At 42.7% G+C, this 26,878-nt stretch overlaps 1 protein-coding gene across 9 annotated transcripts in view; it reads right to left on the bottom strand.

Annotated features, from left to right (window-relative positions):
* ATXN2 (ataxin 2) overlaps positions 1-26,878 on the bottom strand; it is a 49,660-nt gene that overhangs the window by 3,889 nt on the left and 18,893 nt on the right. For 2 of the 9 annotated variants that reach the window (XM_066562270.1, XM_066562271.1), the window contains exons 8-22: positions 25,524-25,721; positions 24,843-25,021; positions 23,080-23,289; positions 20,714-20,896; positions 19,042-19,230; positions 18,148-18,255; positions 17,187-17,257; positions 16,192-16,499; positions 15,699-15,762; positions 15,430-15,582; positions 14,431-14,497; positions 12,364-12,548; positions 11,599-11,731; positions 2,265-2,410; positions 1,090-1,317 (exon numbers count right to left, since the gene is read on the bottom strand). In XM_066562270.1, coding sequence (XP_066418367.1) covers positions 1,090-1,317; positions 2,265-2,410; positions 11,599-11,731; positions 12,364-12,548; positions 14,431-14,497; positions 15,430-15,582; positions 15,699-15,762; positions 16,192-16,499; positions 17,187-17,257; positions 18,148-18,255; positions 19,042-19,230; positions 20,714-20,896; positions 23,080-23,289; positions 24,843-25,021; positions 25,524-25,721 — 2,422 coding nt within the window. The remainder of the gene's footprint in view (positions 1-1,089; positions 1,318-2,264; positions 2,411-11,598; positions 11,732-12,363; positions 12,549-14,430; positions 14,498-15,429; positions 15,583-15,698; positions 15,763-16,191; positions 16,500-17,186; positions 17,258-18,147; positions 18,256-19,041; positions 19,231-20,713; positions 20,897-23,079; positions 23,290-24,842; positions 25,022-25,523; positions 25,722-26,878) is intronic. The other 7 variants (XM_066562272.1, XM_066562273.1, XM_066562275.1 and 4 more) reach the window with 6 other exon arrangements.

Here is a 26,878-nt window from a genome sequence, read left to right as displayed (position 1 = left end):
GGATTGGACATGTGTCAGATTAACATCCCTAATCACGGTTAGTCACCTTATCCCAAACTATTGTTAACCTGTAGGAGAAGGCAGAAACCAGACACCAAGTTCTTGGTCTGAAGAAAAAATTGTGCAGGCAAATTATTGATTGAACTGCCCATTCCTTGACAAAGGACACTAAATCCAGGAGATTTAGTAAACATCAGAAAATCTGTGTCACACTGCTTTACATGGAGCTCTTGATTAATCTATCATGTGCTTCCCTTCCCCAAATCCTTTTTCTCAGGGAGCTGACCACGAGGGAGCAGTTAAGAGAAGTGAGTGGGTTTCTGATTCTGAAGCAAAGACTGTTGTTTTAGGTTACCCAACAATCTTTGGGGAGCTTCAGCACAAGCAGTTCATTTAGAACCACACACACACACCACACACACAGAGGCTTCTTTCTGCAAGGATTGTCCTGCAGTCACCTTAACTCTCTCCTCTCTCCCTTGCACTGCCTTGTCTCTCCCTGGAAATCCTGTCACGTCCTTTTCTGGATGTATTTGTATAAAATTTGTCTGCGATGCAGAGCCTGAAACTGCCACCAAAAGCAGCAATTCAGCCTTTCTGCACTCACCTCCCACCTCCAACCTTTCTGTATGCCAGCTCTTCCTGGGATCAGGCACCTGACTGAGCAGGGAACTGATTTGACCAAGAAACAGCCTAAAAAGGGAGTAGGGGAGGCACATTTCAGCTGAATTGTGTCCCCAGCCTGCTCTGCTCCACGGCCAAGCAGTTCTGTGAGCAGAGTGGTGGGGCAGGGACAAGGATGGGAGCCAGGAACTGGGAAGAGAGCTCAATTTATTTCAGTAGCAGTGCCAGCTTAAGATGTCTTCATTAAACTACAGTTGCAGATGCACTAGGTGTTGGAAGCTGAGGTCCAAGTACACCTTGTCAAAATTCTAAATAAAGGCAATGTACAGACAGAAACCTAAATAACAACAACAGGTAAGTCTGTGCTGAGAGGTGACAGATTGGCAATCACTTCAGCAGGCCCGACTGTCCTAACTTTTGTGGCATTAAGACATTTAGTCTTGAAGGTTGTTAAACTGTGTTTACCTGGGGGACATGGGCCATGTGTGGCGGATTGGTATATGCAGGTTGAACATGGGAGGGATGAATGGTGAAGACTGTTTGTTGTGCTGTAGGAAAATTGTTTTGTGGAGACTGCGTGTTGGAGCCTGGCGTCATGGAAGGAGGGGTTGGAGCTAGACCTGCGTGGTAAATCGCCGACTGCTGCTGGGGGTTGGCCAGGTGCAGGGCCTGGGCAGCCTGGTGCTGGTGGTGCTGCAAGAAAACACAGAGATTGTTTAGGTTAGGGCTGAGGAATTGCATTGATTCCGTTAAGGAGAAAGGGGTGGGAAACTGCTCTTCATTCTGAATTTGGAAATGGCGAATCTGAGGATCAGCTGTGCTCGTGGGGGAACTCTTTACAACCCCACCTGTCGCAGACATCTTTTGATGAAAAATCCTTTCCTTAGGATTTTTCCTCCTGAGAAGCTGAGAGGCCTCAGGAACAGAATGTGAACAATGGTTATCTGCTGCTGTGGAATGCAACAGGTGCATCTGGGATTGGTCTCATGTGGTTGTTTCTAATTAATGGCCAATCACAGCCCAGCTGGCTCGGACAGAGAGTCTGAGACAGCTGCCTTTGTTATAATTCCTTTCTATTCTTAGCTTAGCCAGCCTTCTGATGAAACCTTTTCTTCTATTCTTTGAGTATAGTTTTAATGTAATATAGATCATAAAATAATAAATCAAGCCTTCTGTAACATGGAGTCAGATCTCCATCTCTTCCCTCATCCGAGAACTCCTGTGACACCATCCCACCCACCAGGCTCAGCTTCTGCCAGCAAACAGAGCCCAGCGTGCCAGGTAAAACCATGCAGAACCTGGAGCTGCAAGCAGAGTTATTCCCAGAAGGGAATTAAGGAATGCAGCACTATCCAAGGATCACTTTGTTTTCAGCTGCTTTGACAAAATCCAATCAAACACTTCTCAGCATTTCTCTGCTATTTCCACTTCTCTCATATGAAAGCACTGACACAATTATGATCCTTCCTTAATCCTTAAACTGAAACATCCCCCATCCCCTGTCAGCAGGGAGAAATGAGTGGTTGGATTCTGCTCCATCCTCCCCCTTTCCCCTCTCAGAGAAATCAACACATCAACACCAAGCACTGGACAGCTGGAATCCCTTCAACACAATTTGCAGCCACTCAGGGATGTGTTACCTGCACGGGGCTTGGAGCAGGGTGGCTTCCAGCATGTTGGCTTTGCTGCTGGCCAGTTGGGGTGGCAGAAGGCTGAGGATGAGGAGGATGCGGGTGCAGGGTAGCATTAGGGTGGGCATACTGCTGAGCAAGTGAGCCAGTGGAAACTAGGATGAAAAAGAAGAATATTTAACACCAGGTACAGGACATGCTCCTCTATCAAGTCACCATCTGCATTTGAAGATTTCACTACAACTCAATCTGTAAATATATTCCCTCCCCCTTCTAAAAAATATGTATATTTATCTTGCAAATAGCTGATGATCTTACCTTGCTTTTGTGTAGTTTGGTTTGGCAGGAAAGTCTATAAACAACCATAATTAGACAGTTCATCTTCCCTAATTTGACAATGTAACAGATACTACATAGAGAAAAGCAGTATTTCATCTTTTGTTTTGTCAAACAGACCAGTTTCAAAGATCAAATTTATAATTTTCATACAATTTAGGATTTCCTGAGATATACTTTTCAAAGCTGTTACGAGCCATTTTTATTTCCACCATCCAAAAAAAATTCTTTGGCCTTATACCTGGCTAACCTCACCATGCTACTCTTCTGGAAATTGCTCACAGAACAGTCAGAGGGAAGCACAAACTCTGCCCTTGCACTCTAGAATAAATAAACACATCGCAGCTGACAAAACTGAGGCTGCTCGAGCATCAAATTTTTGCTGAAGCCACTTTCTTGTGCTAAAATAACCCATTCTGCCTCTGCCCTCGAGGCCAATCTGTTCTGGATCACCACCATCCTGTGAGTTCCCCAACACTGCCATGGAATTCTTCATTCCTTGAACCAGAAGCAAATAAGGTACAAAATTCCCAAAAAGGAAGAAACTGAACAACAGAAAACTTTTACCCCAGTGAAGCCACATCTGTTGCTACAGCTGTGCCAGTTTCCAAAAACAAACTCCCAGTTCCTTCTTGGATCCTGCTCTGTCCTGCTTCAAATGGGCCACACTAAATCCTATTTTTTTTTTTTTTTTGAACTTTTGAGGGAATCTAAGCAAGTATGAAAAGCCATAATGACAACAAGTCTTCCTTTCAACACAAAGCATGCAATGCAAAAGCAGGACCCTAAAAATGAGGATGTTTCCCCTATTTCTTTGAAGTTTGTGCAACAAGCAGGCCATGTCTGCAGCTACTTCTGTGTGTGACAACACGTGTCAATCCCTCTGATGTCACAGCCTGAAAGACCAAGGAGAGTTTTGCTGACAAAGTGCTAAAAAAGCTAACAGACAAAGAAAACTATCAGCCTGCTCCTCAATATTTCCTTCAACTGTTCCTTATTTGTTTTGGTGCCTTTTGGTGGTTCTGAAGTTAATTACTGATGAATGTCTACCAGGTTATTATTTTTTTAATGGGGTTGGTATTATATTAACACTTGATGGCCACTGCAGTTTTCCTCCAGTCTGGTTTGCTATGAACCTTACAAATCCAAGTTCTCACACATTCCAACTCACCAGAATACAGAGAGCCAGGATATTTTTGCCTAATTGAGGTTTTTCTCCCCTGTGCAGGTTCCTCCTTTAGAAAATAACTGCCTGCCACATTTAACTTAATCCCTGGCAAGCTCTATTAAATCTTCACTGAGCAAATGGCCTCGCAGTGATGAGCAGTTTCAGGCTATTAATGCAGATGAACTAAATTCCTGCAGCCTGGAGTTGATCCTAACGTTCTTATCCACATGTGCAAGCACAGCTGTACACTCTGAGGCCTCCTGATTGAGAGGGGGTTCAAAAACACCTCAATATTTTCTAAGCACACTGTCAAAGCCAGCAGGATCTTCTGCCACAGCATTTGGTTATGCTTTAAATCCAAGTATTTTTGATTTTTTTATTGGTATCACTACTAAAATGTATTTTGCAGCAGCATCCCTGCCATGCTCCTACTTGACTTTCAGACATCTCTCCTCTGACAACACCAAAATGATCAATGGCAACACTGATCAATTTTATGGCTTCCTACAGGAGGACAATTTCTCAACCTCATTATTATACACACTCTGAAGAAGGCCAGAAATTATTATCTTTGTCAAAGTAATAGAAATAAATGGAAGGAGGGATTACTTGCTTGCCAAAGGGCAGCAATCCTCCCAGTGCCTCAACCACAGAGCTGGCAAGCCTGACTACAAATTAACTCCATTCAAGAGGCTTTAAAATGTATATGAAATTTAATTCCAAGTTGTAAGATACTCGAGGCTTCCCACATCACTTGTTAAGAGCCCCCGAAATAATGTGGGACTCCATTAAAGCATTTGTGCAATTCATCTTTTGGTTCTTTATGGCCAAGAGAATAATAAACTCAGTTGTTCTGAAGCGAATATTTCTACAATAAAACTTCATAATAAGGAATTTCTCTCTTAAGACACCAGTTAAACCAAGGAATAGCACCCTAAAGAACAGATATAAACCAGGGGGAGGATCAGGTTTTTGTCTTAGTGGAAGCTCTTCCAAAACCACCTAATATTTTATCCATAGCTTTGGATTTGAAGCACTGGATTTTTTGTATACTGAAAATATTTAATTTTCAGTTTCCCCTCTCCTTCATTTTGTCTTTAGCAGGTCATCCTAATGACCAAATTTGTAAAGCTTAAAACCACTTCAGATGCTGCTGCAAATTATTTTTTAATAGTAGTATTAAAAATGCCTTTCAAAAAATGTTATCTGGGCACTTCTCCACATCCTGGCCAGTCCCTGCACACAAACCAAGAACGACTCAGCAGGTCTGAAATGCATTCCCAGCTCAAAACCTGAGTTCAGACTCCAACTCCAGCAGTGTAAATGGTTTTCCATGTTAGCTAGTGCAAGTAATTCCTGCCAAGCCAATGAAATCTCTGAGACCAGCAGGGCTGTCAAAGGAGTCTTGTAAAAGTCATGAAAAATTCACCTGAACTAAAGCACTTTCCCTGGGATTTTTTAAAGGAATTTTTGTCTGGTCATCAAAACACCTCACTACACAAATTAACAGCAAATAAGACAAGACAGGAGATGAAAAAAATAAAAGACCCATTATCCAACATTTTCCCCCAATTGTCAGTATTTTGGAGATTTTCCAAATGGCCACCTATTATCTGAGAGTGTGCCAGGAGAGCTCTAGGAAAGGACACACCTTGCTGCAGGTCACCTCAGCTCACTGCAGCACAAATACACTGGGTTTCTCAGCCTTTATGCCTTAAATTCCTCTGCCTGGGCTGCCCTGCTTCACTTCTGCATCTTTCTAATCAAATTGGGTCTAATGTGAGATATTTCACTGCACTGACCTGGCAGGGACACAGGGAGGGGAGCGACTCAGTCACGGGATGGGAGAAAAACATCACAGGGATTGAATTACTGAATTCAACTCTAGAGAACTGCACCCCATTTCTGAGAGCAAACAAGAAGCAGTCAGCCACAGAACCCACAGAAGGAGCTGAAATCAGAAGAGGTCAGAGCAGCAGAAATCAAGCAGAACTCTCAGCTACAAGGGAATATGTGAAACCACATCGTGGCATTTTGTAATTTTGTTTTTTCCCTGGAATTTCAATGGTGCCAATGGTGGTCAGTGTTGGTCATGGTCCAAAGATGCACTGAAGAGCCTATTTTCAAGAACTGACCAGTGAACAAACTTCAAAACTATTGCCAGAGCCAGTAAGATGGTGAGGATAACTACATTTAAAAGACCTGAATGGTAGGAAGCAAAGAAATAGCAAATGTTTCTTTCATCATACAAACATTTCAAGAAGTCATTTTACACAGGTACAGTGGACTTGACTTCAAAGATAATCCAAGAAAGGAACGAGGTTATTGCAGTGATTTCAGTGCACCAAACCAAGGGGCATGAACACAGCCCAGGTCAGCATCCTACAGCCCCCACCCAGGCAGAACCAGTGGGGCACAAGAAACACAGGAAATCTGCTCCAGAGGAGATTTTTTGGAGAACAAATGCTTTTTCTCACATCCCTCTTGCATGAGCTAATGAAAAAAAAAAAAACCACAAAAAACCAAAAACAACCAAACCAGGAGAGTGCCTGGCATGGGCTGCACAGACTTACAGACAGACACAGCAACAAGTGCCACAGCAGGACAGGAGCAAGAACAGAAACAGCCTGAAACTGCAACTCCTCCTTTCCCATGTCCTGGGTGAGAGTTCATCCTGCAAACACCCCCTCAAACCTCAGCTTCCTCAAAGCAGCTGCTGAACACCAGCAGGGCAGACAGGGCAGGATTTTGCAGCTCTCTGCCTTTGCTGGATGAGCTGGATCAGGCTGCTGTGTCCAGAGAGCACCAGATCCTGTCCCGGTGCCTCCAGTGATGCTGGTGACACCAGCACAGCCCCACCTGAGCCAGGGAATGGAACTGAGACAGTCCCAAGGAGCCCTCATCTCATCCCTGTCACACAATCATGACCACAAGTTGTCCCCACCACTCCTTCAATGGCAGCTCTACAGAAAACTTCCTCCGCCTCAGCTGCAGCTCGAGTTATTTCCTCCCAGGGGCTCAAAACCTGAGCCATGGCTTTTAAAAGGGATGAGGCCCAAGGTGCTTCTCCTTTTAGGAAGCTGGGAACTCATCAGGTGTAAAAATCCTGCTGGGCTCATGAAAGGGAGCAAGGCAGCTCCCACAGGTTTTAACGGAGGCCACAGAGTCACTGAGTGGTTTGGGTGGGAAGGGACCTCCAAGATCATCCAGCTCCACCCCCTGCCATGGCAGGGACACCTTCCACTAGCCCAGGGTGCTCCCAGCCCCATCCAGCCTGGCTTTGGACACTTCCAGGATGGAGCAGCCACAGCTTCTCTGGGCACCCTGTGCCAGGGCCTCCCTCACAGGGAAGGATTTCTCAGAGCCCATTTCTGGCTGCAGATGAAAAGATTGAGCAGTGAAGTCAGAGATTATTCCATATTCAAAATAAATTTTTGAAGAACTGACAACTCAGCTTCCTGTGATTATAGAAATCTGTTCCAAAGCTCCATTCCTGCCCACTGAGAGGAGCCTTCCTGAATTTTCCACATCCTGGTTTGGTGCAAGGAAACTTGTTCCCTCAACAGGTCCCATTCCTTTAACATGTGGTTCTTTAGAAAGTGCTTTTCTGTACAATCAAAATTAGTACAAAAAACCCAACTCACTGGCAAAGTAGAAAGAAGGGCCTGTCTCCTTGCTGTATGGTATTTTGGGACATGCTGAATTTGGAAAATAGAAAGGTAAATTAGCCTCTTGCCACGTGCATACTTCCCATCTTCTGGAAAGGTCAGTGTCAGTTTTAATTTTTTTAAAATTCTTTTTTGAAGACTCTAGAACCATGCAGATATTTTTATTCACTTATCTGCTATCAGAGCTAGATATTTTGTTTTACAAATTAGTGGAGATGAAACACAAGTCTCGAGTAAGCCTTCCTTCTTAACTCTGACACTGAGGTCTGCAGTTCTTCATTAACACAAAAAGAAACTTTATGTCAATTCATGGTCTGTTACTGTCCACTGTAACAAGAAGGTTAAAATGCAATTACACTAGAGCAGAAACTGGCCCTTGCTTTTTCAGCTATAGCACTGCCATTCTGAACAGTTCCAAGAGAATTTTGGTGACTGGTTCACTCTTAGTCCCTGGAGAATCCTCTGAAGTTTATATTATATCCACCATTGTACTATCAGGGGAATAGAATTTACTCTACTGCTGAGACAGAAACCAGATAAAGTTAGAGACAACACCAGACCAGTAAAACATAGCAGAAGGGGAAAAGGGAAGGGAGAACAGGGACAGGAATGAGAGCACAAAAAACAGGAAATGCATCTGCGTAAAACCAAGGTCTGGTTTTACACAAGTTCTTAAACACAAAAGTTAAGTTTTTCAGAGGACTCCGATAATCTGGAAACAAATCAGCCACACAGAAAACTAACACAAGTTCATTGGCACAGGAATGGACAGATCCACCCTCTACTTGGTAACCAAATTCTCTACCAGCAGCAGAAGCCTGGCCTGGGCTTTGTGTGACACAGGAGCCAAACTAGGACGGTGGCCAGCAAACTCCAGCAGCCCAAGGACAGGGCCTGGGAGGCCACCCTGAGCCAGCAGCTGCCAGACAGACACAGAACCTCCTGAACCCAAGGTGCAGCTGAGCAGGGGAAGGATGACACCTCCAGGTCGGCTGTGTGTCACATTTCCAGGTAAGGGTGTCACATTTCAAACTCTCCTGGACATGGTGGCTCCGCAGCTGAGGTGTCACAGATGCTGTAATCGTCTGGCTGGGAGGAAAGTTGTTTGGACTTTGTCCTTCCCCATTTTGAGGGGAAAACCCCAGAGATCTGAACACTCCTCTGTCCTGTCTTTAGCTGGGGTTACTGGGGCCATGCAGCTCTGCTTCTCTCTCTTGGCAACAGCTGGGTTGTGACACTGTCAACTGGCAAGGAAATCCCAGAAGTGCAGGAATATCCCATTAAACAGCATTAGACAAAAGTACTTTAAAATGGAAGAGTGCTTATCACCAAGTGTAGGTCACTCTATGTAATTTGGATTCAGCTATCTCTTCACAAGACAGGAAGGAAAACAACCCCAAAACTCTGGCAGTGAGGGTGGCTCCCTTAAATTGACAGGATTTGCTCTTGGCTGCCAGGCTGTTACTATTTGCCACAGACTTTCAACTGTCCCAAACCATTAGTGAAGGTGGAGTTTCAGATCTTACCAGAAAACATTTCACACCTTAGGAATACTTGATAAGAGGTTTCCCCCCAACCCCCAGGTCTCAGCACAGTAGTTCTTGCAGACATCTTCTCTCTACCATATATGCAGGAGAAAAACTGAGTGAATTTTGCAGGAATAACTCAAAGCAAGCACCAGTACCTTGAAGGGTTAAAAGGGCAGCGTGGCCCACTGAATCCTGATATCAGTGCTAAAATTAAGTAATAATGTATCTTTTAAAAATCAGAGAGCAATTTTTAAGAGCCAAAAGGGAAATTGTTTGAGCAAAATCAAAAGCAGCAGCGGTGGTTGTTTCTCAGGAAGTTGTTATTCTGTACTTTCAAATTATTTTTTAAGAGAGGACCAGAATCAAAGTGCACAGGTATATTTAGTTCAAATATGGGTAAACTTAAGATTCCCAAAAGACAGCACATAAGTTATGGATATTTTCTTATAGTCACTCAGTCAGATGTGAACAATTCCAACATGATGTTCTTTAGCTCCATGAGCAGCTCAGATTGGTCACCTCTGGCATTCCTGCCTTTTCCCACTCATGGATGAATGGAAGCTGAAGTGGACACGTTACAGCTGGACACACTTTGAGGAAGCACAGTCTATCTGGGCCAGGTCTTCAGGCACTCAGCACATGCAAGACTTGCAAAAAATGTGAATTGAGAGGCTGCTGCAGAACATCAGGAGTCATTCCATGTGTCACTGCCACCTTGGAAGGTGAAGGGTACATTTGAGACAGTTCATGTTCACTGAACACGTCTGCACAGGGGCAAGAACACACCCTTAAAAAAGGTCTATCACATGGAGTTCACGATCCTCTTGGGTTCAGTGGTTTCAGTAACAAAAATTTCAAGCACTTCATCATTTACTGGAAGATGGGAGAGTATTTAGAAGAGTCACCAAGTAGCTACTTGAAAGAACACAGGAGGACAGGCCATTTCTGTTAAATTAGGTGCTCTTAGGAAAGTAATATTTAATTACATGGCAGGAAATACCAAAGAATTCTCAAGTTTGACCCAACTTAGTTGTTTGCACTGGCAGGTAGTCACATATCTACAACAGACAAGCTGCAAAACCAACACAGAATGAGATCTAACAGTTGTAAGTTAGAGTATCAGTGAAAAAAAACTATACAGACATCTGATCAAAGCCAAGCAAGGCAACGGGCTTGTACTTCACTGCTGCAGAACCCACTGATTACAGAAGATAAGGATGGTGCACAATGGGAAATTGCTAGAAAGTCACATGCAACCATTCTGAATCAAATCTCATATTATCTCATGTTTGGTTTTATTTTAATTAGAATTTGAGAGGAGGGTTTTCACCAATAAAGGTCTGAAAGCCTTTGATCATTCGCTTTATCGGAATTCTATTTAATCTAATGAAAAAGCAAACAGAAGATCTGCTTACATGGACACCTCAAGCACAAGAGTTGAAAAGATCAAAGTAATACAATTAGCAAGGACCTGGGAGAGAAAGATTAATCTCTACAAGTAACTTCCATTTCAGCTTCAGCACAAATGAGCTCAAATGCTCTTCCTCTGAGCACCAAAATAAGTTATTTTTGTTTCTTAACTCTGTTACCACACCACTGCAGAGATCTGACAAGATGTTTTCAGACGGGTAAGACACCTCTTAAAATCAGAATTAATTTCCCACTAAACTCCAGATTCTCTGTAAGTTTTCATGACATGTCATGGACTTCCATTAAGTAGCAGTGTAAAACTAAGCACCCGAAAACATACAAAGATGTCTAAAGGTACAGAAAATCTTTTATTAGAATCTAAGTCAATAATATATGTGACCCAATAAAACTTTTCCTCAGATGCTATAACAAGTATTGAAATGCCATGTTTTCAAGAGACCATCTGCTGTTTTGACATTTTATGACAATTTCCAAGCCTTAAACAACCTTGACTCTACCTCTTTCAATAGCATGTTTTGCAGTGAGCTCTTTTTCCTCCAAATTGGGCCTTGATTTATCATACATTTATAATGCTTTAGAAAGTTCTTGCACATTTTACTTTTGTCACAAGGTAACCCACATTTTCAGCACTTCACTGTGAGTGAAAAATGCCCATCTGATAATGCTAGAGACTAATTGTCCAAGTGAGAGCAATACATGAGCTGTTGCATTTACTTATTCTTGACTTACCAAATGAGAAAGGTAAGCAACACATGGTTTATTTTGCTTAAACAGCAGTGTTCATACTGTTAATAATGCCAGTAGTATCATAAAGACAGCATTTCACTAGTTGCCAGAACTAAAGTCAAGTTTGAAACTGAGGTCATAACCTTGCAATAAAACAAGTACTAATTATAATCAAGGAACAAACAAGGGATGATGTATCAAGAGCATCAAGAGAACTTGAACAAACTTCTTTCAGCAGATATTCTTTAGCAGCTCCCAGGTTGAAATCTCATCTTGGTCACTGGCATCCTACCGAAATCAGCACACTTGAGTTTTCACTTGAACCAGCTGGCTCAGTTTTCAAATGCTCTGCTCATCATCATCATCATTTTATGAAATATAAACCACATCTACTGAGATACCCACGGTGGAAGGCTGAGATTAAATACATCCCCTGCACAAGGTAAGGACTTAAAAAGTTACATATAACACAAAACGTTTCCTACCATACATAGCATGTGTCTGTTCATGCGCACCGTACTGTGTTGCAGAGGAAGATACTAAACCCGGCTGTGCGTGTGCTGGTGGGGCCATCATCCTAGCGTTGCCCTGTATTACAGGGCTATAAACATGAGGATGCTGCAGGCAGAACAAAGGAAAAACCACACAGTTAATTGGGTTAACAATTAACTCCAAAGAAATTTTTGTCATCTAAAGAGTCGGGATTGAAAGGGCAGCAGCTCGGCCTTGCTCAAACGCAGAGCGAGCTGAGGATTTCACTGCTGTGATTTCACACTGCTGTGATTGTCCCAATTGTTTCCAGAATTTAAGGGCTAGAAACTGACAGCAATCACTGGCATGTCCAATTTTTGCCACTCTAATAATGCATTAAGCTTATACATTTATCCAATTACACATGTAGATTTAACAGCCTTTGAAGTAAGAGCAGTCCACCAAGTTAAGTTATTTTTAGAACACTTAACCAGGAGATGTGCTGGCCATGACCTGAAGAAACTCTTCAAAGAGCTAAAAAACCGTATCAATAATAAATGCCAACTTCTAAACTGACCTTAAAATTCGTTAGGACATTAAAATTCATTAGGACCTTAAAATTTGTTAGGCTTTGAAGCACATTCCAAGATCACCACGTGTGCTCCAGAACACAGAAACTCTTCAGGGTGACTCAGGACTGGACACAAGGGGGTTATTTAGCTCTGAACCACTTCACCATTTGTGCTTGGATTGATGGGGAGCATGGAAAGGACTCTTACCTGAGATTGGTAGTGTGGCACATGCTGCACAAGAGGCTGATTAGGAAACTGTTGGGGGCTATATGCAACATATTGTGTAGAGTAAGCAGGTGGAGTAGCTACAATTGGAGGGCCTGCTGCTGAGGCAGGATGCATCATGGTGCTCTGGTGGTGTTGGTCTTGCCGCTGCTGGGGCATATTTGGTACTGAAAAACAAAGATTGTCTCATGTCAGAAAGACAGAGAGAAAAATATGGAGCTTTCTGAAAGGTTCTACCTTGTAATAATGTTACTGGGACCATGTGGAATATCCTCACCCCGCACCTTTAGCCATAGGTTAGAGCTCTATCAAAAATGAACAGTGTGAAGAAGAGTTTCTCCAGGAAAAATTTGATTTTCATCACTGCCTTTGGGCTGGATATACACAGCCACAAACCCAGCCCTGCCTTTCTTGTGAAGGAAGAAAGTGGAGGGAGAGAAAGACTGACCAGAATCAGAAGTGCAAGAGAAAGGTTATATCAGGATACCTACATTAACCAATTAATCCTGCCCCCTTTAAAAGGCTTTTTCACCTTCTATGAGAACAACTCAGCCACTGTTCCATCAGCTGGAAATCTGAGTCTTTATGTCAAAATGACTCGTGCTTATGGCTGAGGAGAGCACAATAAAGGTCTCCACCCAGCCACAACTCAAGGTTTTCACATCTTTTGAGCTCTGTGCTACCCCTCAGGGCAGCAGAAAGCAAATTTTAGGTCACAGACAACACTGAGGGAGACAAAACCTATAAGGAGTAGGAATAATTAAGAAGGAAGAAAGATGAAAAAAAGCAGAGCAGTGTGGGATCACTTGAGCTGTCATGGGAAGGCGACCACCCAATTCACTTGGAACAAACTAATTCAGCCTATAAAGCAGGGGCATGGGAGCTCCAGGAGAGCTCCAGCTTCCTGCAACTATTAACTGAGCTACCTCAGGCTCCTCTAAACTCCACTGCAGGGGCAACCTCTTAGGGAGAGGAGAAAACATCCGTAAATTCACTCAGTGATTTTATTTATGCTGCAGATCAACAACAGAAAGAAGTAAATACAGGAGGCAACTTGAACAGAGTAAAGGCACAGAGCTGTAACCCAGGCAGCTCCCACAGGGCTGTGCTGCACACAGATGGATATGTAGGAAATACTGGAACTTAAAAAGGAACTCAGAATTGGAGCTGCCTCACCCAGCAATGTATTTCTGATTAAAACAGTGCTACTAACCAGAAGATTTCAGGGGTGAGGCCACAGTGAAGTTACTGTGTTTTAACACAGAAATACATTGCAGGGTTTTGTCTCCCCTAGGTTGATAAAGGCCACTTGTTTGTCTCTGAACAGCAGGAAAAAATTTCCTCCTGCAGCGACTGGAGCTGCAGTGCTGCTGCTGTCCTGCAGCATTGCTGCCACTGCAGAAGCATTCACTGGGCACAGTCACAGCACTCCCTGGAACAGGAGCACAAGAACAAGAGCAGCACTTTCTTCTCTCTCGCTGCCCTGACCAGCACAGGGAACATCCCAGCACCCATCATGACTCCACAGCCACGGGTGTCACTTAAAAACGTGGCATTGTCATTGTCAGTCCAGCTGCTCAGTCACTGGGGCTGCAGGAATGAACAAGAACAAACTGGAACCAGCTCTTTCCAGAAGAGCAGCAGAGCAAACTCTTTCTGGAGAAATAGGGACTCTGCATCTATGAAGCACCAACTGCTGCAAATCAGTACAGAAAACCAGCAGGGAAGTTCCCTTTAAACAAACCTGTGATATTTATGAAATACAGGAGATGATCAGCTCACCCTAATGCTCCAAGTAACAGAGATGTTTTCCTGTTTGTCAAATCAGATTCCAAGCCAAGCAACCCCCCATTACTCAAACCTGGCGTGTTTTAGCTGAATTAGTTTATCTAAAAATCCATTAGTATTTCCACTTACTTCCCTTTAATAAAAATAGCATTTAAAATATTGATTGAAACCAAATTGCCATGGATTAGAAAACACACAAACATTTGTCATTTAGCCATGCTGCATGCAGACTGAGAACCAAACAGGCAGTATTATTCTCACCTTTACCTGCTCTATATGTCTTGGCTTGGTTCACTGGCATGGGCGTCATGGGAATAGGATACAAAGGCTGAAACAGAACAAGTTGAAGGTATGATATTCCTTTAAAAACTCAGTGTCTGCAGGGGTGGGGGGCCCACTCAGCTTTGATGTGCTCTGCTACAGGGTTTAGTGAACTCTGCCTAACCTATGAGATTTTCTTGGATCAGTGACATTGAGTCTGCACGGACACACAACTAAGACCAGATGGTTGGCAACAACCAGCCCAGGAATGCTACTGCTGCTACTGCAGGCACTGGGCTCACCCTGACAGCCTCACAGCAGCTTTTTGGTACGAAGTTGACTCAGGAGAAGGTTAGAATGAAGTATCAGGGAAAGGTTCTTCCCCCAGAAGGTGCTGGGGCACTGAACAGGCTCCCCAGGGAATGGGAACAGCCCCAAGGCTGCCAGAGCTCCAGGAGAGGTTGGACAGTGCTCTCAGGGACAGGGTGGATTGTTGGGGTGCCTATGCAGGGCCAGGAGTTGGGCTGAAAATCCTTGTGGGTCCCCTCCACCTCTGGGTATTCCATGATTCTATGATAATGGAGCTAGATCTGAAATCCCAGTGATCCCTACAACAACCAGAAACCAGGGGGACACAGCTGGAACAAAGAAACAGTTGCAGAGTGAGAGACTATGCTTGGAGAACTGGGAGGAAACCTGCACAGATCCACAATAAATGTGGGCTGCTGGCATTTACAAGTGTTTGGAATTATTTGAACATCCAGACTGAGGGAGCACTGGGAAAAGTCAGTATTTACACAGCCAAAACTTAACAACAACATGATTTATATTTACAAGAGCAACACAAGCTGCACTATTTCACTCCTTTACTCATAGCTCCCAAGCTGCAACAAGCTGATCTTTAAGGTCCTTCCCAACCCAACCCATTCCATGACTCCTAAGCCCTGCTCAGCTTCCTGAGGATTTCTGTGAAGTGTTGAGGAGTTTGCAGCACTTTACCTGCACGCCTGGACTCACTGGAACCGGGTACATCATATTTGGTGCAAAACAAACAGGCTGAGTGTACACGGGGGTTGGCTGCTGATGCCCCACCATGGAGGGGCTGGGCTGAGCTTGAGGACGAGGGGAGGTTGGTGTAGTAGAAGGTTTCGGCTACAAACAGAGGTGAGCAGTGGATATGGCAGGGTTAGTTTGAGTAACCTCCAAGGAAAAGTTGGTTTTATAAAGATTTATTCAAAGGCATTGATAAACAGCATCAAATCACTTACTTGAGCAAAAGATCGAGGGTTGAACTCTTTAGCATTGGGATTAAGTGTTGATTTTCTAACTTGCCTAAACATAAGGAACAAAAAATTAAGTTGGGCATTATTCTTTTACAGGAGTATCTGCAATTAATCATTTAAGAAACACCTCATTTCCATCTGTGAGTCAGATTTCTGAGAAGTCAAACACCTCATGGCATGCAAAAAAGCCACTCTTCATTGAGGGACTCTTACTACAACTAACCACAAGTCTTCCAGTTGATACCACAGCTCATGTGAGCCAGGAAAACATTGAAATAAGCTTTTAGATGTGAACTAGGCATCAACAGGACCAGAGCTCTGCACTGAGTCAGGAGATGACTTCCAGGGCAGCCCCTTCCCCTGTTGTTTCTCCTGTGTCACAGCACCTGGAGCCAGGAATGTGTCACCCAGTCATGACTTCTGCGCAAGGTCTGCTGCTAATAAAGATGTGCTTATTCCAAAAGGCATGGTTACTCACTCTGAAGTATCCTTCTTCTCCTCTTTATCCTCTTTGTCTTGTTTACTTCCAGGCCCAGATGTCTGCACACCTTGGGAGGTCACCTCAGGCCCTCGCTTCTGCTCAGAGCTGTTACTCATGGAAGGAGAAATACTGGGACTGTTGGGTTTGCTACTGCCACCACTGGAGTTGGTGTTACTGCCAGCTTCTATGATAGATTCTTTAGGGGTGGATTCTGTCTTTTCTTTAACTACATCTCTTGATTTTTCACCTTCTCTGGTTTTGTTTAGCAGCTGATCCACTGCATCTGAAGAAGAACTGGACTGTAACTGAAAAAACCCAAGGGATATATTCAGTAAATTGATACAAAACTCAGGAGAGACCATCTAATGCTGTCACATACACAGAGTAAAACACAGTCCCACAAGCCTCCATCATCTGGAAATGACCTTTTAAAACACTCATTTCCATTTCTACATGGAAAGAAATCCATGGGCACTGACAGCGTTTAAGCTGGCACAGTGTAAGGAGCTGCTCAGCCACTCAAGTGACCTGTATGTTGATTAAGGAGTGACAGGAAAGCTTCAGACAACCCTCTGGACTCATCCCCTGAGTGATTAACAGCACCACTTGAAAAGCTAACCTGATTTAATAAACCCTTATAACCAGGAAATAAGTAATATGAATTCATCTTCAATTTTCCTCTGCAAAACTCTTCATTTAATTTTGCAACAGCTCCTCCATATGGAGTGTGAGATAATTATTTGTGCCTAATGATCAAACAGGTTTCAAGTCCTGTTTTCAGTGCACAGTCAATATTCACATTTATGTGCATTAGGCAATTGTACAAACAAGAGTCAGCATTGATTTTGTAATACATAACATGAATTCTTACAGATATTTTCATACATTAGGCAAAAGTATAAAGACCTGTTAACATAGCCAGTGTGTTCAATTCATTAAAATAATCTGGATGCACATGAGAATGATGACACCATTAACAGAGACAAACTTACCCTAAAGTCATTCTTAAATTTCTTTAAATCATCAATCTGTTTTCTATGCTCTGAAACAATTGGAGAGACACCTGCCAAATACAAGATCAACATTGTCCAAGCATTCCTAACACAAGTTTTATACACATCACTATGTTTGCAGAAATAGAATGGTTTTGCAGATATAAAAATGAAATCCAGCCCCTTATTTTGGGTTTTTATGTGGTAGAATTCCATGACCTATGTATATGAGCACACAGAAATTCTCTGTGAAAGCAGAGCATTACATAACTGATTTATCTTTAGTTCTCATGCACCACACCAAGGCAGAAGCCCCGAGGTGCAGGGACTGCAGAACTCCCTGAACACAAAGAACATGCAACAAAAGCCCCAACCCAGCCTGTGCCAGCATTTCAAAACACAGCAAGTGAAGGAGAAACACTGACCAAGGTGAGCTTTATGGTTGGACTCATCCTAAAGGTCTCTCCAATGAGAGAATGAATGGATCTGGTTCTCAGTTTAACAACATGAAAAGACTGGGGGTTTTTTTTGAGGACTGAATGAACAAACAGCTCTACAGAGACAAACAAATGTAAAGCATAATAGGAAAAGCACAGTCAGAAAAGCTCTGCTGACCACGATGCTCAGAAGTATTGTGAGCACAGCTCTAAGCAGAAACATTGAGTCCAAAGGCAGCTAAAAAGCAGCTCTGTGAGCAGGGGAAAGAAAGGAGGGAAAAAAAAAGAAAAAAAACAAGTGAAATCACACCATCCACATGAGCATCTCTACATTTGGTGTTGATGGAATGAGTCACAAACAACATTTCAAAGTGCCACTTCGCAACTGCATGACCAAATTTCACTGTAGAACACCAGACTGCCTCCAAGCCTTCCTTAAAATGCCAACTAAAGCTGCCAGGAGAGCAGGTTTAGTGTGCACAATTCCTACATCACTCCAGTACATGAAAGCTTTGGATACAAACCTTTGTTTTCAGGTTTAGAAAAACTAGGAGAAGTCTCACTTGGCTTTATATTCTCCTTGTTTCCAGTTGCAGAATTTTGCCTCTGGTCCTGAAGCCTTGTATCTTTAGCTGGAAAATAAATTACCAAACTTATTCTCTTATACACAATCCCAACTGAGCAAAGAGAGAAGGCAAGAGAGAAACAGGGGAGAGATTTAACCATTTTTAGCTCGAAAAACCTTTTAAGTTACACATTTCCTGCTACCAAGTTGGTGCCTGGAGGATCACCCTCCCTCATCCTCCTTCCCCATCCCACTGTGTAATGAAAAAAACCCAATTAAACTCATCCCTCTCATCATACACAAAACCTTAACCACACTGAGCAAACTATAAACTCAGAGCCAATTATTTTCAGCAGTCCAAGCTCTTCATACAGAATGCTACAAAGATTTGAGAGTTCTTAGACATTTGACTGTGCTCCTGAATGTTTGGGTTTTTTTCCCCCATTCCTTTTGCTGTGTTTGAAACCAGTTGCCTGTGTTTCTTTAACTTAAAAAAGAGGCAAAACCTCAGTTTGGAAAAAGAAATCCTCTTTAAAAAATTGAGAAAAAAATTTAAAAACTAAAAAAAAATATTAAAAATTTAAAAAAAAAATTAAAAATTAAAAAAATTAAGTCAGACACCTGTAAACCCATATTCCTTAAGGGCACAAGAAACTAAGCATAGAGAATTCTCAAAAAGCCTCTCTCCAACCTTAGTTTAAAGCTGGAGAAGTGGGAACTCACAGTAAAATTCAATGTATCCCAAGTTTTCCTGTGATTCAGCAAGCAGCTGTGCTCCTGCCTGGGCAGATTCCTCATCAGGAATTAGGGAAATGCAAAAATTGCATTTGCAGAGGCAGTGAGGGCCACTTACCTTCATTGGAAGGGGTGACTGCTCTGTTGGATGCAGGGCTGGCAGGTGTAGGAGAGGCAGCTGGAACAGGCATGGCAACAGATTCAGTGGGAATAGTACCAGGCTGAGGAGAAGGCAGAGCTGGTCCCATGGGAGTGCTGCTCTGCCTTGGAGACCTAGGCCTGTGTGTTTTAGGGGATAATCTCGGAACTAGAAACAAACAGGAAAAAGCAGTTATAGGATGAGCTTCCCCATCTGCTCAGCAGTTTGTTTTAGTTTTAAAATGGCTACAAAACATGCTTTGAAAGACTTGGTGAGATATTATGTAGTAACTGAAAACCTGTTTACCTTTCAGGCACATCTCCTAGTTCTTTACAGCACAGCATTTCATAGAGAATGGGGTGATTTCTCTGTAGATTGTCCCCCAAAATTTATCACTGCCCTCTAATCCCACCAAGAATCTGCAAAATGCTTCCCCAAATCCCCAGCAGTGCAACTACATCAGCTCACATTAACCCAGTTTCAGGCAGAACACAAAAGGTGGTCAGGTCTCCACACAAAGAGATGTAAAATATTTTTTAAGAGGGCTGAAAAAATCACATCCATTTTACAGTGTCCTCTTTTGGAGGTTTGCCAGCTGGAAAAAAAACAACACAGCCTATTGAAAAAAGAGTGGTTTTAGGTATATTTTTTGCCCCTGTGTTAAAGCAGCATGGAAAGTTGTGTATTCATTGAGCAGTAAGTTGTGGCTCCTGCTTCCTGCTCATCCCACTTGTGCTTTTTGTCACATATTAACTCCCAGGGAGTGAGCAGAAAGGCAGGTAAGTGGTTTAACAGTCCTACTTGCATGTTAATAATATATAAACAGGGAAGGTGAATCACAAATAATGCCACAATAGAAGAGTTGAAGATTTTTCCACAAGGCAACAAGCCTATGTGGGTCTAATTTGTACCTTCCTTCTGAGAAATGTGTTCCCCACTATGCTCCTCTAGAATTCTGCACTGCTAAAAAATACCCAAAAAGGACCTAAAAAAGACCAAACTGTTGCTCTGTTGCCCTCAAGGAAACACCCAGCTCCTGACAGCCCACCAGAACATGGCCTCAACTCAAGAGCTCCAGACTAGACCTGTGGCACAAGACTGAGCTTTAAGTCAAATATTAAAAAAAATATATTAACAGATTAAAAATAAGACACTGACTATAACTGCTCCTACAGCAGCCAAGAACAACATCACCACTTAAAATCCATGTAAATTTTAAAGGAGAAGTACATCCAACTTAACTTGAGTATCAATTCATCTTTTAACACCAAAAACCTCTACCCAAACACCTCCTTCATTTGTAAACCACAATCCAGCCACGCTGCCATAACCAAACTCAGGGATGCAGTGGCAAATCTCTAACTCCTCCAACAAATCCCCTAAAAATGAATCCTTTCAACAACTAATTCCCACACTTTTCCTTCCTTTCTCTCCCCACAGCACCTGACCCTACAGTGGGTACAATATTGCACCAACTCTCGCTCAGCTATCTGGGAACATCCCCGCTCCAATCTTAGCCCAATATTTGATCATTCAGAGCCTGAATTGCCTGGAAAATGATTATTCAGAGCCTGAATTGCCTGGAAAAGGCAAGATTCCCACTCTAAGGATACCCCTGCAAGCCATCTGCAATAAGCCAAGCTTTACCTACCCCCACTGACAACTGATGACCACGTCCCACCTGAAGGGCTGCCTCGTGCCACTGCAGCAGTAGATGCTTCCCCAGGTGCATTATGAGATACAAATTCTAAGCCACTTGAAATTGTACCCCTACCAGTAGAGACTCTGTGACCTCGAGGGTGCCGTTGAGCCTTTGGAGACATCCGTGGAGGCCCTGAGGAAAAAAAGACAACCCCACACAATAAGTGCTTGATGTTCACTAGAGAAAACTCAAATGTATCTTCTTCAAATTGTATTTAATCTTAAAACTCTCAATAAAGCAGCAATAAAATCGGCACTGATATATTAGAAAGGCCAAGGCATTGGTTCAGCCAGGCTGCCAAACTCATCACCTCCCCAGGGCAGTTCCTGGGTGTTCAGAGGTTTTATCAGCACTGAAACAGGTGTGCAAGGTCTGGATTTAAAATATTTCAATCCAAGCATCCACCACTGCCGAGTGCAAGCCAAGCCACAATGGTCAGTGGTGCAGCTGCCCCTGGATAAGCACAGTTCCAGGCTATCAAACATTTTTCCAGAAAATAAAAAATTCCCAGTGTTTTTGTCAGGTGGTCAGTGATCCCAACCATTTAAAGTGATCCCACCACTGGCTGCCCAATGCTCTTGGGGAATTTCAGCAGAGCATTCTCTGCAGCGAGGCTCAATTGCCTGCAGCAGGTCACAATTCATTTACAAGTCAGCAAAAATTGCACCGAAACAAGGGATTGTTATCCCAAGGTTCAAGTCATGCATGTTTAACACCAGAAGCCAAAGTCATAAGTGAATACAGGAATTCTACACAGCCTGCACAGCTGCCACACCATAGTTATGCTCAAATCTAAGCAGCAATACAATTCTTGCATATTAATAAACATTTTCTTTACAGGATTAGACTCAAATGTTGATATTCAAGAGGAAAAACTGTGTGTGAACAGAATCTGGCCGATTGCAGCTCATTTTTAACACAGGTCAGTAACAGGGTCAAGTTCAGATAATGGCTTTTAGGTTTCAGAAAAACTTCTAAAACACCAAGTACCTTTCCTGGTTACATAAATCTTTAAATGTCAGCCTCTATTTTAACCATGAATCTCAAGTCCACTTCAATGCAAATTTCACACAGGTGAGTATTTTGAACACACATTTCCCAGGAATAATCTTGCAGCAGTAAGAATTAAACCTTGCAGTAAGCAGCACTTCACTGCATGCCTGACAAACCAACCACAAGTGCTAAGAAAGAATTCAGTTTGCAGGTGGATTCTCAGTTCCTTACTCCACAAAAACCCCACAATAAATGGACAGTAGGCCAGACAGATGTGGCTACCCCCCACTTTTTGGTCAGGAGCATTTCCCAGTGTTCCTGCTGAGTCTCAGGGATCATTCCCCTCTCTCCCATGGCTCCAGTGGAGCCAGCTACAGCACCCACTGCAGGTTTCCAGGGAGCTCAGTACAACCACTTTGCATTTTCTAGGCTTGCAACACCATGTTGTGCAGGGTTTAAATGCACTTGAAATAAAAATTATAAACCGTGTTCCTTACTGCACCCCCCCAGGACAAATTTAGTTGGGATAATTCTGCATACAGCTACCAAAGACTCACAGGTCAGCCTTTCTCTGTATATTATTGACTGCTAGGGAGCTGATTTATAGTTCTGAATAAAAATTTCCTACAAATTCACCTTTGAAGCAGCTCATCCTACCCCATTCTACAGTTCACTTCTCTGAATACAGCATTTTTATTATCATAATTGTCATTGGTTCCTTTACAAGAGGTGATTCAGTGATTTAGTTATGCTTTTTGTGGAATAATTGTGTTAAATTTGGTATTTTATATCAATTGGTATTTTATATAAATTGGCATTTTATATAAATTGGCATTTTATATCAATTGGTATTTTATACAAATTGATAGTTCTGAAAATGCTCCCTAGTTATCAGGTTATCAGATTATCAGGTTATCAGGTCCTGCATGTTGCTGTTGGTTAATTTAAGACACTGAGCAGCGTTTACAAAGCTGAGTTTAATTTCATACCAAACTCGGGAAATTTCACAGCTTTCTTTCGTTTTTGTAAAGCTCTTCAAATCAAACAAACAGGGAAAAAAAAAAACAAACAAAAAACAACAAACCACCAACCAAACCAACAAAACAAAAATAAAAGGTTAATAGAAATAGTCTGATAAACTAAAGTTAAACACAAATTATAGGTTAAGTAATGAAGAGGAAAAAAAAAAAACAACAAAACAAAAAAAAACGAAAACAACTCTTGTCAATAACAACTCACGGAGGAGTTAAAACAAAAGACAAAACAAAAATAAAAATTAAAAAAAAAAAAAAAAACATGAACAAATCGTGGTATATTTGTACCTTCTGAAGACATGCGTTTAGGCATAGTAGAGACAGGAGCTGGAGAACCATGAGCAGAGGGGTGAGACGGGGGCCTGGAGGGCCGCGAGGGGGGCCTGGAGGGCGGCCGTGTAGGGGTGGCTGCCCGAGGTGGAAGAGAGTTGGGACCTGACTGGTAGCGAGAAGGTGGGCGAGAGGAAGGAGATGGGCAAGGCGATGGCCAGGCAACACCTGACAGAACAAATGATATGAAGGAAAGTATAAAAACTAAAGAAAAAAATTATGGGGTGGGGGGGTTTGGGGGGAAAGGGGGAGGGAGGGGATGGGGAGGGCAACAGAAATTAAAAAAAAAAAAAAAGTAAAATATGACAAAATGATTTTTTGGTTTTTTTTGTTTTTTTTTTTGGTTTTTGTTTTTCCATGGTTTAACCCTTTGGGGATGGATCGAGGTGGTAATTGAGGAATTGAGGAGAGAAAGTCTTTGCAGGGTTGGGTCTGCCTTGGTTTTTGGGGTCAAATTGAAGTTGTGAATGTCACAGGCTCCCCAAAGGGTTAATTAGGATCTACAAACACTACTAAGGAACAGACAGTAAAGTTTGATCTGTTAGCCTGGCATACCAATGCTCCACAGCACCCAGCACTCCACAAGGTCCTTAACAGCTACCAGAGGTTCTCAAACAGCTGTTCACAAACAGTACTGACCACACAAACTGCTACTTTCAAACCAAATGATGAGTAAATATCCATCCAGGAGCTGGATCTTTACAAAAACCAGCGGTGTTCAGTGTCTGAATGCTGACATTTGTGCCTTTATCACTTATCTGAGGTATTGATGGAGGATTTTTATCTAGGATATAGGGCTCATGGTTTTCAAAGCAGAATTAATTGAATTTACAAGCCATTCTGAGTATTTTAGGTCTATGATGTTGATTCAGCAGAGTAATAGGGTGAGAGAAACCACAAATACTACAGACAAATCTCAAGGTTAGCATTGTTTGGGCAAGGCTCAGTTGTCCATCCTTTACAGATCTGACTCTGGCTTTAGAAAGGAAGTCTCACTTACCTTTGGATGCTTCTCAGACTTCCTCTCCAGATAGATCACTTGAGTATTATACATTTTTCATTTATTCACAGCAATTTATTATAATAGCATTTTTAAATTCTACAAATAATGCCTTGAGGACAGGCCACTGCTGAAACCCATCTCCAGAAATGTTTTTGGCTTCTGGGACACCAATTACTGCCACGCAGTGCCTACTGATGCCTGGTTAGAAATACCTCCCATGTGTCCAGCAGAAAATACTCAAATACCCATTTGGAGGGAAGGCTTTGGATTCCTTTTCTCTAACACTGTTCTTGTTTTTCCCCTCCCATTTTCATCAAGGCAAGCAAGTGGCTTTATTCTTTTCCAGAAAGGAAGAGAAGCTTCCTCTTGCCACTGCCTCTCACCAGGTGTCAGCACTGCTGCTCCTCCACCCAGAGCTTTGCAGTGCTGATGCAGTTTTTCATCTCTAAAACCACACAGTGCACCATCATCTAAGACAAAGGTGTTTGAGGAGGAAAATAAATGACATTTCTGCTCTGCAAAGCCACAGACAGAGCAGTGCAACGAGAGCTCCTTTGTGAGTTAAGCCCAAATCCAACTACTCACAACCTCTGTGTTAAATGATGAATGCTAACCTGGTTTAAGGAATACACAAACCAATCCCACACCATTTCAACACAAAATGAGGTGATTTTCTGCAGTGTTATGAGGCACATTCACTCAGATTTCAGATACTTGCCTCCGTTAACTACTCTCTGATCTGCTCCAGAGTTAGGGCTGAATTCTGAAGTGTGGGATCCAGACCTTGAGATGGGTGGGCCTGATCCAGACTGGCCCATCCTCGGTGAGTTTTGTCTTCCACTTCCCCAGGACAGGACATCTCTGTTCCTCTGTCCAGGTGGAATGTATTTATTTTCTCTGAAACACACCAAATTTCTATCAGCGTTGAGACACAACTGAGAGGCAACAAAAAGCTCCCCATTTTCCCTCTTTTTCTCCCATCAAACCAAGGGGAAAAGTCTAAATAGTATCAGATGTTGACCCAACAGTCACCTCATGAATTGGCTTTTGATAGTGGCCACACAGTCCACTTTATGAGCCCACAGGCACTGAAGGATTAGCAGTAATGCCTGAAATTCTCCAGGACACACCGAAACCACTGCCCTTCCTGGAATTTGGGACAAATTCACCACGGTGACAGGTCAGAATGGGGAAGTTTGTTTCACTACAGAGATAATACAGGGCCAGGCAGAGGTGTCCAAGTCAGCCTGAGTGCCAAAAGCAGCACAGGATTGTTTACACAAGGCTCCAAGCCTAATCAAGCCTGCTGAAAAAGCCCAGTATCAATGAGCAAACTGCTACAGCACCAAAATACCTCCATAATTTAAATAAAAATACTATTCATAGTGTACTCAAGTACCTAGTGTTCACACCATGTCCTTCTCTTTCATTAGCATTTCTCTGAACAGCAGTATATTTTTCTTCTTCTGTCCTTTCATCATTTTCCAAGGCAACCCGAGCTTTGTATTGGGCACTTGATTCAATTTCCTCTGCTAATTGAGTTGCTCTGGCTTCCCGCTTTAAAAACTCTTCTGAATTATCTCTTTCTAATGGCACCCTAAAAAGACAATGGAAAGGAAAAGAATCTCTGAAATGCATTCAAAAGCACAAAGGAGTTACAAAAATCACACAGTGTTAGTTCTAACCGAGTCAGAGGGGAAAAAAAAACAATCTTGCTCCTAAGCCAGTAGACTTGCTGTCTGTTTTTTAATACAAAATTCCTGGACTGGTTTGGTATTATGGACAAATTCAGGGTCATGTACCTGCCTAGAGAGCTGAGGACAGGGTGTAGAACTTTTCCACAGGATTTGTAAAATCCCCAGTCCCTAAAGCTGTGCAAAGGCTCCAACTTTTAACATGGTTGAGAACATCAGGAATAAAAAGCCTCAGACTGCTGTTTACATAGGAAGCTACACCAAGAGCCCAAATTTGAATTTTTTTTTAGCTATTTACACATTGCCAGCAGACACAATCCTAGTGAAATTGGAGACTAACATCCTTACTCCTTTGATAATTCCAGCCATGGATTTCAGCCCTCCCAGTTCTGAAGAACTGCAGAGAAGATGGATGCAACACTTCAGAGCACAGGACCAGAAATTCCTGACTCATCTGTGAGTGCCAGGACCTCAATCCCATCCTCTCCATGTCTCTCTCTATGGCAGGCAATGGAATATTGCAAAAATCATCCCATAGGACAGCCACCAAGCCAAAATTCAATACATGAGCACTGAAACACTGAAAAAACCCAACCAGGGATGGGATCATACCTGGCACTTCCTTCTGCCACCCATTTTTGGGGTTTATCTGTCCTAATGTTTGCGTTAGGTTTAAAAAAAAAACAATTTTCCCCCCTGATTTTAACTTGCCAAAGTTGTTCCACCAACCTTACTTCAGAATAAGCTGGATAAAAATACAGAACAGAGCTGAGGCTTGGCCCATGCTCTGCTGGGCATTATAGAATCACTACTGCCCATATTTTGAATAATATAAAGAAGCAAAACAAAGAAAGTGGGTGGAGATACAAGCCAGGTATAGAATAATACATGCAAAATTGCTCAAGTGTTGGTGGCAGAACGAGGAAAACAAGTGGCTTTGCCAGATTCCAAGCCAGCACTCAGCTACTGCAGCACAGGCTTTCCCTCTCATTTTTGGCCAGTCAAAACATTTACTGGCCTTATCAATGGTAACTGCAGGAATATTTAATAAAACCCTTCA

Source organism: Molothrus aeneus, chromosome 18 (assembly GCF_037042795.1).
Source record: "Molothrus aeneus isolate 106 chromosome 18, BPBGC_Maene_1.0, whole genome shotgun sequence".
Classification (NCBI taxonomy): Eukaryota; Metazoa; Chordata; class Aves; order Passeriformes; family Icteridae; genus Molothrus; species Molothrus aeneus.
This window is presented reverse-complemented; position numbering and strand designations above follow the sequence as displayed.